Source organism: Drosophila kikkawai, chromosome 3L (assembly GCF_030179895.1).
Source record: "Drosophila kikkawai strain 14028-0561.14 chromosome 3L, DkikHiC1v2, whole genome shotgun sequence".
In the NCBI taxonomy this organism is placed as follows: Eukaryota; Metazoa; Arthropoda; class Insecta; order Diptera; family Drosophilidae; genus Drosophila; species Drosophila kikkawai.
Genome location: NC_091730.1, coordinates 34,596,666 through 34,609,377, shown reverse-complemented (window position 1 = coordinate 34,609,377; position 12,712 = coordinate 34,596,666). Strand labels below are relative to the sequence as shown.

At 33.5% G+C, this 12,712-nt stretch overlaps 1 protein-coding gene across 1 annotated transcript; it reads right to left on the bottom strand.

The window, feature by feature from the left end:
• Nucleotides 1-8,549: 8,549 nt before the first annotated feature.
• Nucleotides 8,550-9,224, bottom strand: LOC138928468 (myb-like protein P). The gene has a single exon (XM_070285546.1). The coding sequence runs from the start codon at nt 9,222-9,224 to the stop codon at nt 8,550-8,552; it is 675 nt and encodes a 224-aa protein (XP_070141647.1).
• Between the last annotated feature and the right edge of the window lie 3,488 nt (nt 9,225-12,712).

Sequence of the window (12,712 nt, the reverse complement as noted above, 5' to 3'; positions counted from 1 at the left end):
AGACTGCCCCATCCGCACAACGCCACCCTCCGCTACACAAATATTCATAAGGAGGTTAAGGTGCCATTTCCAGTATATGCTGACTTTGAAGCTATACTGCAGCCTGATGAGAAGGCTATTAGCCAAAAACTATTTAAAATAAATACACATGTGCCTATAGCATATGCATATTATATTAAGTGTGCGTATGATGATAGTCTAAGTAAGATTGTAATTGAAACGACCTTAGAAGCAGGGCAAAATTTTGTGAATTCACTCATTACAAATTTAAAATGTATTTATTCAAATTATATTTCAAAAGAAGTTCCCATCTAAATGTCTGTGGATGAGGAAGAAGAATTCCAAAAAACTGATAAATGCCATATCTGCCATAGTCCCCTTTTATTAGATAGGGTGAGGGATCATTGCCATTTTACTGGTAAATTCAGAGGTGCTGCACATAATGCATGCAATTTAAAATATCAAGTTCCAGATTTCATCCCAGTTTTTTTCCATAATTTCTCCAGGTATGATTGTCATTTATTCGTGAAAAAATTGGCTCTCATACCTGGAGAAATGAGTGTTATTCCATCAAATAAGGAGCAGTATATTTCCCTCTCAAAAACTATAACTACTGATGATGGGGGAGGTTTTCAGATTCGCTTCCTTGATTCTTTCCGCTTCATGTCGTCCGCCTTAGACACACTTGCATCAAACCTAGATGATGATCAATTAGTAACAACGAAAACCTTCTTTGAAAATCAGGAAGAATTTTCTTTGATGAGGCGTAAGGGTGTATTTCCTTATGAATATTTAGATTCAGTTGAGAGGCTATCAGAAACTTCTTTACCTCCCCGAGAAGCATTCTATAGCTCCCTAACAGAAACTAATTGTTCGGAAGAAAATTACACTCATGCACAGAGGGTTTGGAATAAATTTTCATGTCAAAATTTAAAAGATTATTTGGAATTGTATTTGAAAACAGATGTCTTGCTAATGACAGATGTTTTTGAAAACTTTCGAAATATCTGCATGAAAATTCACTCATTAGACCCTGCGCATTTTTACACCTTACCTGGTTTATCATGGGAGGCCATGTTAAAATATACCGAAATTGAGCTAGAACTGTTAACAGATATAGATCAATTAAAATTTCTACAATCGGGCATTCGTGGTGGTCTCGTGCAATGCGTAAATCGATATTCAAAAGCTAATCATAAATATTTGGATTCTTATGACGATAAAAAAGAATCCCAATATTTATCATATTTTGATGCCAACAATTTGTATGGATGGGCCATGTCCCAACCTTTGCCATATGGAGGATTTGAATGGGTATCAAGGGAAACCCTTGATAATATAAATATATTAGAGCACCCAGATGATTCTGAATATGGCTACATTTTCGAGGTAGATTTAGATTATCCTTTTAGCTTGCATGAGACTCATAATGACTTACCATTTTGTTGTAGTAATCAGCTACCAACACCATCATCTAAAGTAAAAAAATTAATTGCAGATCTAAAAGATAAAAATAAATATATAATCCACTATAGAAATTTGAAACAGTGCTTAGAATGTGGATTACAATTGAAAAAAATTCATAGAGGTCTTCGCTTCTTCCAAAAACCTTGGTTGAAGAAATATATTGATCTTAATAATTTTCATCGTACAAATGCTACAACTCCATTTGTTAAAGATTTTTATAAATTATCCAACAATGCGATATTTGGAAAGACCATGGAGAACGTTGATAAACGCGTTAATATTAAATTAATTTCAGAATGGGAAAGTGCAACTCCAAATGATTCTCCTGGTCGTAAAAGAGATTGCGCCCGTTCACTGATTTCCAAATCTAACTTTCATAGTCTGAAAAAATTTTCGGATCATTTTTATGCATTTCAAATGAACAAATTAAATGTTTTATATAATAAACCATTATATTTAGGTTTTTCAATTTTAGAAATTTCAAAATGGAAGATGTATGATTTTCATTATAATTATATGAAACCAAAATTTAATGAAAACATACAATTGAATTACATGGATACAGATTCATTTATATATACCATCAAAACTGATGACTTCTATAATGATATTAAAAATGATATAGAGTCATATTTTGATACATCTGAATTTCCAGATAAAATTGCAGAAACGTATAATTTTCCTGAAACCAACAAAAAAAAGTTAGGGTTTTTCAAAGATGAACTCAATGGGAAACCCATGCTTGAGTTTGTTGGTTTACGCTCCAAAATGTATTCATTTAAATTTAGTGATGGTGATGGTAGCGCTGAAAAAACAATAAAAAAATCAAAAGGTGTCAAACGAAGCGCGATAGAGAAAATAGACTTTCATGATTATAAAAAGTGTTTGCTTTCTGAGGAGTCTGTGATAGGGTCAATGGCAATGATTCGATCATCAAATCATATAGTATCTACTATTAGGTGTAATAAAATTATACTTAATAGTAAAGATGATAAGAGAATTATAGATTCTAATAAAATGGGTACTATGGCATATGGCCATTATAAAATAGAAGAAAAAGATTTAGAATGTAAAATAGCTGAATTAGATGTAAGTATTTTCGAATGGAATGAGAAAATAAAAAAAATTGAAAGTTGTACAAATAGGAGTAATTTAGAACAAAAAAAATTAGAAGAATATTTACAAAAAAGAGAGGAAGACCAATTTAAATTGGAAGTCAAGGAATTAGAACAAGACCTATTTATAATAAGAAAATCTGATGATTTTAAATAAAAAGTATTTTGATAATATATTATAATAAACAAGTACAATTTTATTTAAGAAAACTTTGTGAAACATGTAAAAACTTAATTCTAAGAACAAATGTGTATTTTTTTAACAATATTAATTTTTTTGAACAATAAAAATTATTAGTTTTATTTATATTCATTATATTTTTAAGAACAATTGTATATTTTCTTAATCAATTTAAAAAAGTTAGTAATAATAACAATTTTAGAAAAAATATTTTTATTTTTAAATAAAGAAACAATATAAATTTCAAAAAATTTTTTTAAATAACTTGATTCATTTCATTATTGGTGGGAAATTCTTCTTTTGGATCTAATATATTAGATTTCACAATTTGGGTGTAATTAGTTAATCCTCCCTCCATTAAAATTACATCATTTTTGTTTTGGTTTGTATCATCAACATCAACAAATGGAGGGGGGAGGGGGTGTTCATCTTCTTGGTCTATATTTAAAGGTAAGATTTGTTTATAATTTTCAACCCCGCCTTCCATATAAATATGTTCATTTTCATATAGCCGTCCTGCTTCTTCTTCTTCATCTGCGTCTACATAAAAAATCCCTTCATTGATTAGATTATTTTCCAAAGCCTTATCTGTAAACAAAATTAAATAAAAAATAATTAAGAAATATTCAACTATATACAAAAAAAAAAAAAAAAAAATGAAAAATATATAAATACAAATTTAGTTCACTCACCTTTTTCATTCATATCATTTCCCCTATCTATAGAAAAATAAAAAGAGAAGAAAATAAAAGAAAAGAAAAAAATTAGTATAAAATTTCAAAATTGAAAATAAACATAAATTTAGTTTACTCACCTTTTTTATTAGTTGTATCATTTTGAATCTTGTTTTTCTCCCAGTCATAACCTTCACTAAATTTTATATTCTGGAAGAGAAATAACTTTTTACCTATGAAATTTCATCATTAAGTATTGATTGGAACTCATCAATGTTTTTAACCTTTATTTCATCGTTCGAAATCTGGGTTTCTTTTCTATTTAAATAATCATCTAACAGTCTATCTGCTATATTCCTCTTTTTTAAATATATTGCATTTATTTGCTCTGCCTCATCATTTCTAATTTCCCGCACTTGTGGTTCATCACTTAAATAACCATCGTTAATATCCTGATACCTGTTTTCTGTTGCAATTTGATGATCTGCCTCGCTCGAAATGTAAAACTGTAACTGTCAAACTGTAAACATAATGAGTATAGGTAAAATGTAATGAAATAATATCTGCAAGGGTATACAAACTTCGGCGTGCCGAAGTTAGCTTCCTTTCTTGTTTTTTTTTAATTTTCTATTCACCTTTATATATAGTTAAACGTTAGGGGGATTTTAGCTAATAGCTTATTTTTTATTATTCATTGTTTTAGTTTGGTTGCCTCTCAGACGGGAAAAGGGAAAAGAAAGCAGTGGTTCTGCAATAGATGCCTGAATTATTCCTTAACTAAGGAAGCCGCCAAACGTCATTCTGAAGTGTGTAGCAAAATAGTTTCCAGACTGCCCCATCCGCACAACGCCACCCTCCGCTACACAAATATTCATAAGGAGGTTAAGGTGCCATTTCCAGTATATGCTGACTTTGAAGCTATACTGCAGCCTGATGAGAAGGCTATTAGCCAAAAACTATTTAAAATAAATACACATGTGCCTATAGCATATGCATATTATATTAAGTGTGCGTATGATGATAGTCTAAGTAAGATTGTAATTGAAACGACCTTAGAAGCAGGGCAAAATTTTGTGAATTCACTCATTACAAATTTAAAATGTATTTATTCAAATTATATTTCAAAAGAAGTTCCCATCCAAATGTCTGTGGATGAGGAAGAAGAATTCCAAAAAACTGATAAATGCCATATCTGCCATAGTCCCCTTTTATTAGATAGGGTGAGGGATCATTGCCATTTTACTGGTAAATTCAGAGGTGCTACACATAATGCATGCAATTTAAAATATCAAGTTCCAGATTTCATCCCAGTTTTTTTCCATAATTTCTCCAGGTATGATTGTCATTTATTCGTGAAAGAATTGGCTCTCATACCTGGAGAAATGAGTGTTATTCCATCAAATAAGGAGCACTATATTTCCCTCTCAAAAACTATAACTACTGATGATGGGGGAGGTTTTCAGATTCGCTTCCTTGATTCTTTCCGCTTCATGTCGTCCGCCTTAGACACACTTGCATCAAACCTAGATGATGATCAATTAGTAACAACGAAAACCTTCTTTGAAAATCAGGAAGAATTTTCTTTGATGAGGCGTAAGGGTGTATTTCCTTATGAATATTTAGATTCAGTTGAGAGGCTATCAGAAACTTCTTTACCTCCCCGAGAAGCATTCTACAGCTCCCTAACAGAAACTAATTGTTCGGAAGAAAATTACACTCATGCACAGAGGGTTTGGAATAAATTTACATGTCAAAATTTAAAAGTTTATTTGGAATTGTATTTGAAAACAGATGTCTTGCTAATGACAGATGTTTTTGAAAACTTTCGAAATATCTGCATGAAAATTCACTCATTAGACCCTGCGCATTTGTACACCTCACCTGGTTTTTCATGGGAGGCCATGTTAAAATATACCGAAATTGAGCTAGAACTGTTAACAGATATAGATCAATTAAAATTTCTACAATCGGGCATTCGTGGTGGTCTCGTGCAATGCGTAAATCGATATTCGAAAGCAAATCATAAATATTTGGATTCTTATGACGATAAAAAAGAATCCCAATATTTATCATATTTTGATGCCAACAATTTGTATGGATGGGCCATGTCCCAACCTTTGCCATATGGAGGATTTGAATGGGTATCAAGGGAAACCCTTGATAATATAAATATATTAGAGCACCCAGATGATTCTGAATATGGCTACATTTTCGAGGTAGATTTAGATTATCCTTTTAGCTTGCATGAGACTCATAATGACTTACCATTTTGTTGTAGTAATCAGCTACCAACACCATCATCTAAAGTAAAAAAATTAATTGCAGATCTAAAAGATAAAAATAAATATATAATCCACTATAGAAATTTGAAACAGTGCTTAGAATGTGGATTACAATTGAAAAAAATTCATAGAGGTCTTCGCTTCTTCCAAAAACCTTGGTTGAAGAAATATATTGATCTTAATAATTTTCATCGTACAAATGCTACAACTCCATTTGTTAAAGATTTTTATAAATTATCCAACAATGCGATATTTGGAAAGACCATGGAGAACGTTGATAAACGCGTTAATATTAAATTAATTTCAGAATGGGAAAGTGCAACTCCAAATGATTCTCCTGGTCGTAAAAGAGATTGCGCCCGTTCACTGATTTCCAAATCTAACTTTCATAGTCTGAAAAAATTTTCGGATCATTTTTATGCATTTCAAATGAACAAATTAAATGTTTTATATAATAAACCATTATATTTAGGTTTTTCAATTTTAGAAATTTCAAAATGGAAGATGTATGATTTTCATTATAATTATATGAAACCAAAATTTAATGAAAACATACAATTGAATTACATGGATACAGATTCATTTATATATACCATCAAAACTGATGACTTCTATAATGATATTAAAAATGATATAGAGTCATATTTTGATACATCTGAATTTCCAGATAAAATTGCAGAAACGTATAATTTTCCTGAAACCAACAAAAAAAAGTTAGGGTTTTTCAAAGATGAACTCAATGGGAAACCCATGCTCGAGTTTGTTGGTTTACGCTCCAAAATGTATTCATTTAAATTTAGTGATGGTGATGGTAGCGCTGAAAAAACAATAAAAAAATCAAAAGGTGTCAAACGAAGCGCGATAGAGAAAATAGACTTTCATGATTATAAAAAGTGTTTGCTTTCTGAGGAGTCTGTGATAGGGTCAATGGCAATGATTCGATCATCAAATCATATAGTATCTACTATTAGGTGTAATAAAATTATACTTAATAGTAAAGATGATAAGAGAATTATAGATTCTAATAAAATGGGTACTATGGCATATGGCCATTATAAAATAGAAGAAAAAGATTTAGAATGTAAAATAGCTGAATTAGATGTAAGTATTTTCGAATGGAATGAGAAAATAAAAAAAATTGAAAGTTGTACAAATAGGAGTAATTTAGAACAAAAAAAATTAGAAGAATATTTACAAAAAAGAGAGGAAGACCAATTTAAATTGGAAGTCAAGGAATTAGAACAAGACCTATTTATAATAAGAAAATCTGATGATTTTAAATAAAAAGTATTTAGATAATATATTATAATAAACAAGTACAATTTTATTTAAGAAAACTTTGTGAAACATGTAAAAACTTAATTCTAAGAACAAATGTGTATTTTTTTAACAATATTAATTTTTTTGAACAATAAAAATTATTAGTTTTATTTATATTCATTATATTTTTAAGAACAATTGTATATTTTCTTAATCAATTTAAAAAAGTTAGTAATAATAACAATTTTAGAAAAAATATTTTTATTTTTAAATAAAATTTATATTGTTTAAATTTCAAAAAAATTTTTTAAATAACTTGATTCATTTCATTATTGGTGGGAAATTCTTCTTTTGGATCTAATATATTAGATTTCACAATTTGGGTGTAATTAGTTAATCCTCCCTCCATTAAAATTACATCATTTTTGTTTTGGTTTGTATCATCAACATCAACAAATGGAGGGGGGAGGGGGTGTTCATCTTCTTGGTCTATATTTAAAGGTAAGATTTGTTTATAATTTTCAACCCCGCCTTCCATATAAATAAGTTCATTTTCATATAGCCGTCCTGCTTCTTCTTCTTCATCTGCGTCTACATAAAAAATCCCTTCATTGATTAGATTATTTTCCAAAGCCTTATCTGTAAACAAAATTAAATAAAAAATAATTAAGAAATATTCAACTATATACAAAAAAAAAAAAAAAAAAAATGAAAAATATATAAATACAAATTTAGTTCACTCACCTTTTTCATTCATATCATTTCCCCTATCTATAGAAAAATAAAAAGAGAAGAAAATAAAAGAAAAGAAAAAAATTAGTATAAAATTTCAAAATTGAAAATAAACATAAATTTAGTTTACTCACCTTTTTTATTAGTTGTATCATTTTGAATCTTGTTTTTCTCCCAGTCATAACCTTTACTAAATTTTATATTCTGGAAGAGAAATAACTTTTTACCTATGAAATTTCATCATTAAGTATTGATTGAAACTCATCAATGTTTTTAACCTTTATTTCATCGTTTGAAATCTGGGTTTCTTTTCTATTTAAATAATCATCTAACAGTCTATCTGCTATATTCCTCTTTTTTAAATATATTGCATTTATTTGCTCTGCTTCATCATTTCTAATTTCCCGCACTTGTGGTTCATCACTTAAATAACCATCGTTCATATCCTGATACCTGTTTTCTGCTACAATTTGATGATCTGCCTCGCTCGAAATCTGTGTCCTAATTTTCTTGTCTTTCTTCCTCTCATTAAAAAGAGCTTCTTGTGTTAACGCCTCAGCAAATTCAAAACAATTTATTCTAAGTGTTGATGGAGGAATATTATTTATTTTTTTATTGTCAGTATTTGAGGTGTGAACTAATCTAGATCTATAGTGACATTTAATACCCACCTTACCATTTGAATATGAAATAATAAAATATCTATTAGCCCCTCTGTGACCTAAATAGAAATGACCACCTATTTTTTTCTCCTAGGTTATTAATTTTTGCTTAAAGTTCTCCATTAATTTTTTTTTTGTTATGGCTATACCTGTGCTATTCATAGTTGTACTATTTTTTAACCTACGCGACTTACATTATCATCATTATCGTTTATCCCCAACATGATCTTAAATGATGAAGGAGAACTATCATCCGCCATAGTATTCTCTGTAGTTGTAGAAGTAGAAGTTGAAGTAACAGCTGAAGTTGATGTTTCTGCTTCAAATGTTGAACTATTGAGTAATAGCCTTTCCCTGGTCATCAGAAGAGTTGTATTTGATTCGTTTCCGATAGTAGAAGGTAAAATTGGTTCCAACGTCGTCGATTGTTCTTCTCCATTCTCGAATAAAATTGGTGAGGGTGCAGGTTTATTTGTCGTTGTTGTTCCATCATCATTGTCATCATCATCATTATTCCCACTAATGCGGGTTATATCAACTTCTCTATCCTCATTCAAAATTGGTGAGGGTGCAGGTTTATTTGTTGTTGTTGTTCCATCATCATTATCATCATCATCATTATTCCCACTAATGCGGGTTATATCAACTTCTCTATCCTCATTCAAAATTGGTGAGGGTGCAGGTTTATTTGTTGTTGTTGTTGTTGTTGCTCCATCGTCATCATCATCATTATTCCCACTAATGAGGGTTGTTTCCAGCGTTGAAGTCGATATTGCTCCTCCGTCCTCGATGAAAATTCGTGAGGGTGATGAAGGTGTGCTTGACGAAATTCGCAGCAGTGAAGGCACCATGTTCTCACTCTCACTTTCACTTTCACTTTCACTTTCACTTTCAATTAATTTCTCATTTTTATCATTAATAATAGTTGAGGATATGTTTTTGTAAATTTCAGTATCTTCCAAAATTTCAAAATTAAATTCTATCCTCATTATTTTGTTTGAGTTCGGTAAATTCATTAAAAACTCAACTTCATTTGATGAATTCCATGAAGTTGAGTTTGTGAAATTAGTTAGCACATATTTAACCGGAGCAGTGTTCACGCCACACCAAATAGTCGCGAAAACGAAGATCACGACCGCGTTGAAAGACATCGTGATGTTTTCCAATGTAAGAATAGTTGGGAACTGATCTGGACCGAAAATTCATTCGCCCTTTTCACATTGAGAACGAGCAGAGAAATTAAACAAAACATAGACATTCACATGCACATACAAACAATAATCAAGATTTTTCTTCGGTTTGTATATAGAAGGTACTGCTCACCACGCACTATCAGCCGCATACCACACACATATACACACAAATCAAAATCTTCTCGACGAGATAAGTGTGGGGGAACAAAGTCTTTTTTATTTCTTGGGCATAGAAACCGCCTTCTATAGGGGTCCCCTTCAGATCTTCAAGTAAATAAGTGGTGGGGAATGTGTTGTTAACATGTCGTATTCGAAAAATTTCCGTGGTCCAGCCCGCTATGTACCCCTTTGTGAATACATGTTTATGGTATATTTACTTATGCGTACAAATTCCCCTTCCCGTAAATTTTTCTTATTTAAAAATACTTTTCGGTGATTGTAGACCGTTGATAAAAGTTGTTTCTCATTAGACGCATTGACGTCAATTGGTTTCATTTTTATTGTTCTATGCTTCCTGTTGTAAATATCAATTAAGTTTTTATACATCTGAATCCATGTATATTTTCCATTGAAACTAAACTCACGCCACATAAGTTCTTTTAATGTTCTATTAAAACGTTCCACGATCGATGCTTTAAGAACGCTAAAAGTTGAGTAATGATGAATTTTAAATCGCGTCATTAATTCTTGAAATTGTTTATTATAGAACTCATTTCCATTATCTGTTTGTAAATTCTTGGGTGTCCCTCGACCAGACTTTAAAATGTTTAACATAGCTTTGGTGACATCTGTTGCATTTTTTGATTTCACCGCCTCCCCCACGCGAACTTAGAGAAACAATCAACCACTGTCAATAAATATTTATAGCCTTTGTTGACAGTGGCATAAGGCCTCATCTCAACTAAATCAGCTTGCCATAAATCATTAATTCCTTTTACTATCACTCGACGTCGTAGGAAGTTTTTTAATGTGGGGCGATGTAATTCATTCACAATATCTCGCTTACTCATATTTTAATTTTATTCGGGATGAATGGTGTTCGCTCCTTAGATATTTGTTTAGGTACGCGGCCCATTGTACCACCGCTGCCGGCTGAGCTTTCCGCTCGCGCCCCCCTTCCCCTCCCGCGCTCGCTCTCCCGCAGCGCTGAGCGCTTTCGCACTCTCGAGCGCGGGCCTCGGGCTGCTCTCGCCCTCTGGCTCTCCCGCGCTCGCTCTCCCGCAGCGCTGAGCGCTTTCGCACTCTCGAGCGCGGGCCTCGGGCTGCGCTGCCGAACACTTGGATCGGCCGCTGCCGCTCTCTCGCTCTCGCTTAACGAAGTAAGCGGGCGGGAGCGCAGCCGTTTGCTTAAGCTTAGAATTAGTTCCATGTATGCAGCGAAATAAAGCTGATCTTGAATTTACCCACGACGCCCCCGCTACTTTTCATTTCGTCTCCGGAATATTTTTCGCTTGCGCCGTGGGAGTTCTTTTCATCATCATCCAGCCCATTTTCCCGAAGGAAGGAAGCGCCGCCCCCAACATTTTGGTCCACAGAGCCGGATTTTTTTGGACTCCGGATTATTTTCAACTCCGCCCCCAGCAGTTCTTGGGTTCTCTCCACCAAGATAAGTACGAGCATTCCGTCTCCCCCCCTCTCTGCCGATCTTCAGCAGTGGTCCGAACATAAATTTCGTTCACTCTGCTGCAAGGTTTTCCGTGTCGACTCCAAGTCCGAGTTTTCCTGACACAACGGCAGTTGAGGAATTTCCAATCCTCCATTCTCGTCGTTTCGTGGAAATTTTCAATTCGCCTCCGCTTTGTGTGTGTCGCCATATTCCTGGTTTTTTTTTCGATTCTCGGTTCCTCCGTTGCTCCGTTGGACACACACACATACTCGCGTGCCAAATATCGGCATCTCGGCAAAGTCAAAAGGCAAAGTGAAATTGTGTGGTGAAGAAAAATAAAGGCATAGTTAATATTCGGCATCCGGAAAGTAATATTTTCGGGAGTTCCCTGTTCGCCGAACAGTTCGCCGCTGCCGCGATATTTTTTTTTGTGTGCAATTTTTTCTCCACATAATTTGTGCTATTCCGCCAATCCAAATACAGTCCACTTCTCGAAGCTCCACTGTGAATCACAAGCCTTACACATACACATATATTTCCATATGCATGCATGCCCATACAATATATTTTCTGCCTCCTACACAGGAACGACCAAGAAATAAATATAAAAAAAATCAAATAAAATAAATTGAAATAAAATTAAAATATATATATATATATATAAAACGCGACAAAACAACAAACGTTTAGGACAAAACGGCAAATCAATTCACGGGTGCGATTACGACTGTGTTTTTTTTTCCGCCTTTTCCAAATTAACCTGTGTTTTTTATTGGGGTTGTTTTTTGCCGGCGGCAGAACCCAGTGCCCGTGTTCTTCCAAACAAAAGCCAAGGTTTTAATTCCACCTTTCCGGCTCCGCAATAAATTTTCCGAACTATTTGTTATTTGCGGCCAATAATTTTTTCGAATTCTTAGTGGAGTATTTGCGGCCAATAATTTTCCGAATTATTAACTAATTATTTGCAGCCAATAATTTTGTTCGAACTATTGGTGGATTAATTCATTTGTTGCGGGAAGAAACCAAACATTCGTGGGTCACTGTTTAGTCCTGTTCTGAGCCGACCAAAGCCGGATACAACTTTCTCATCCGAGACACCTGAATACAGAATTTTTGTTCCTCGACATTCCGGTCGACGTTCGTTGTTTTATTTATTTTTGGTCCAAGTCGGCGCCCGACGCCCTTACTCGAGTGATTTCCTCCTTCACGAGTTTTCGTCAATTTTTTTTCTCGGTGGTGCCCGAGGCTCTCAGAACCTGAGCCCGGCATTTAATTCTTGAATTCACCCGCGGCATCCACTAGCAGTGTGACCGTAAGCGAGCACACTGTGTTCTCCGAGTGCAGAATTTTCTAGGATATTTTGTACTGCCTAAGTTATACAATTCCGCGGCTTCTGGCAGTTCCTATTGCGCCCCTTTGCCAAAGTGACCCCAAGTCCCATTCCAAAACTTGTTTTCCGTCACGTTTTCGAACCATTGAGTTCGGGACTTGTCCGCTTCCCGCGGCGACCAACTGATTCGCGACCCATTCGACGTCAAGG

Excerpts from the sequence above, each read along its gene's own strand:
- LOC138928468 (XM_070285546.1), bottom strand. The coding sequence starts at position 9,224 with ATGGTGCCTTCACTGCTGCGAATTTCGTCAAGCACACCTTCATCACCC.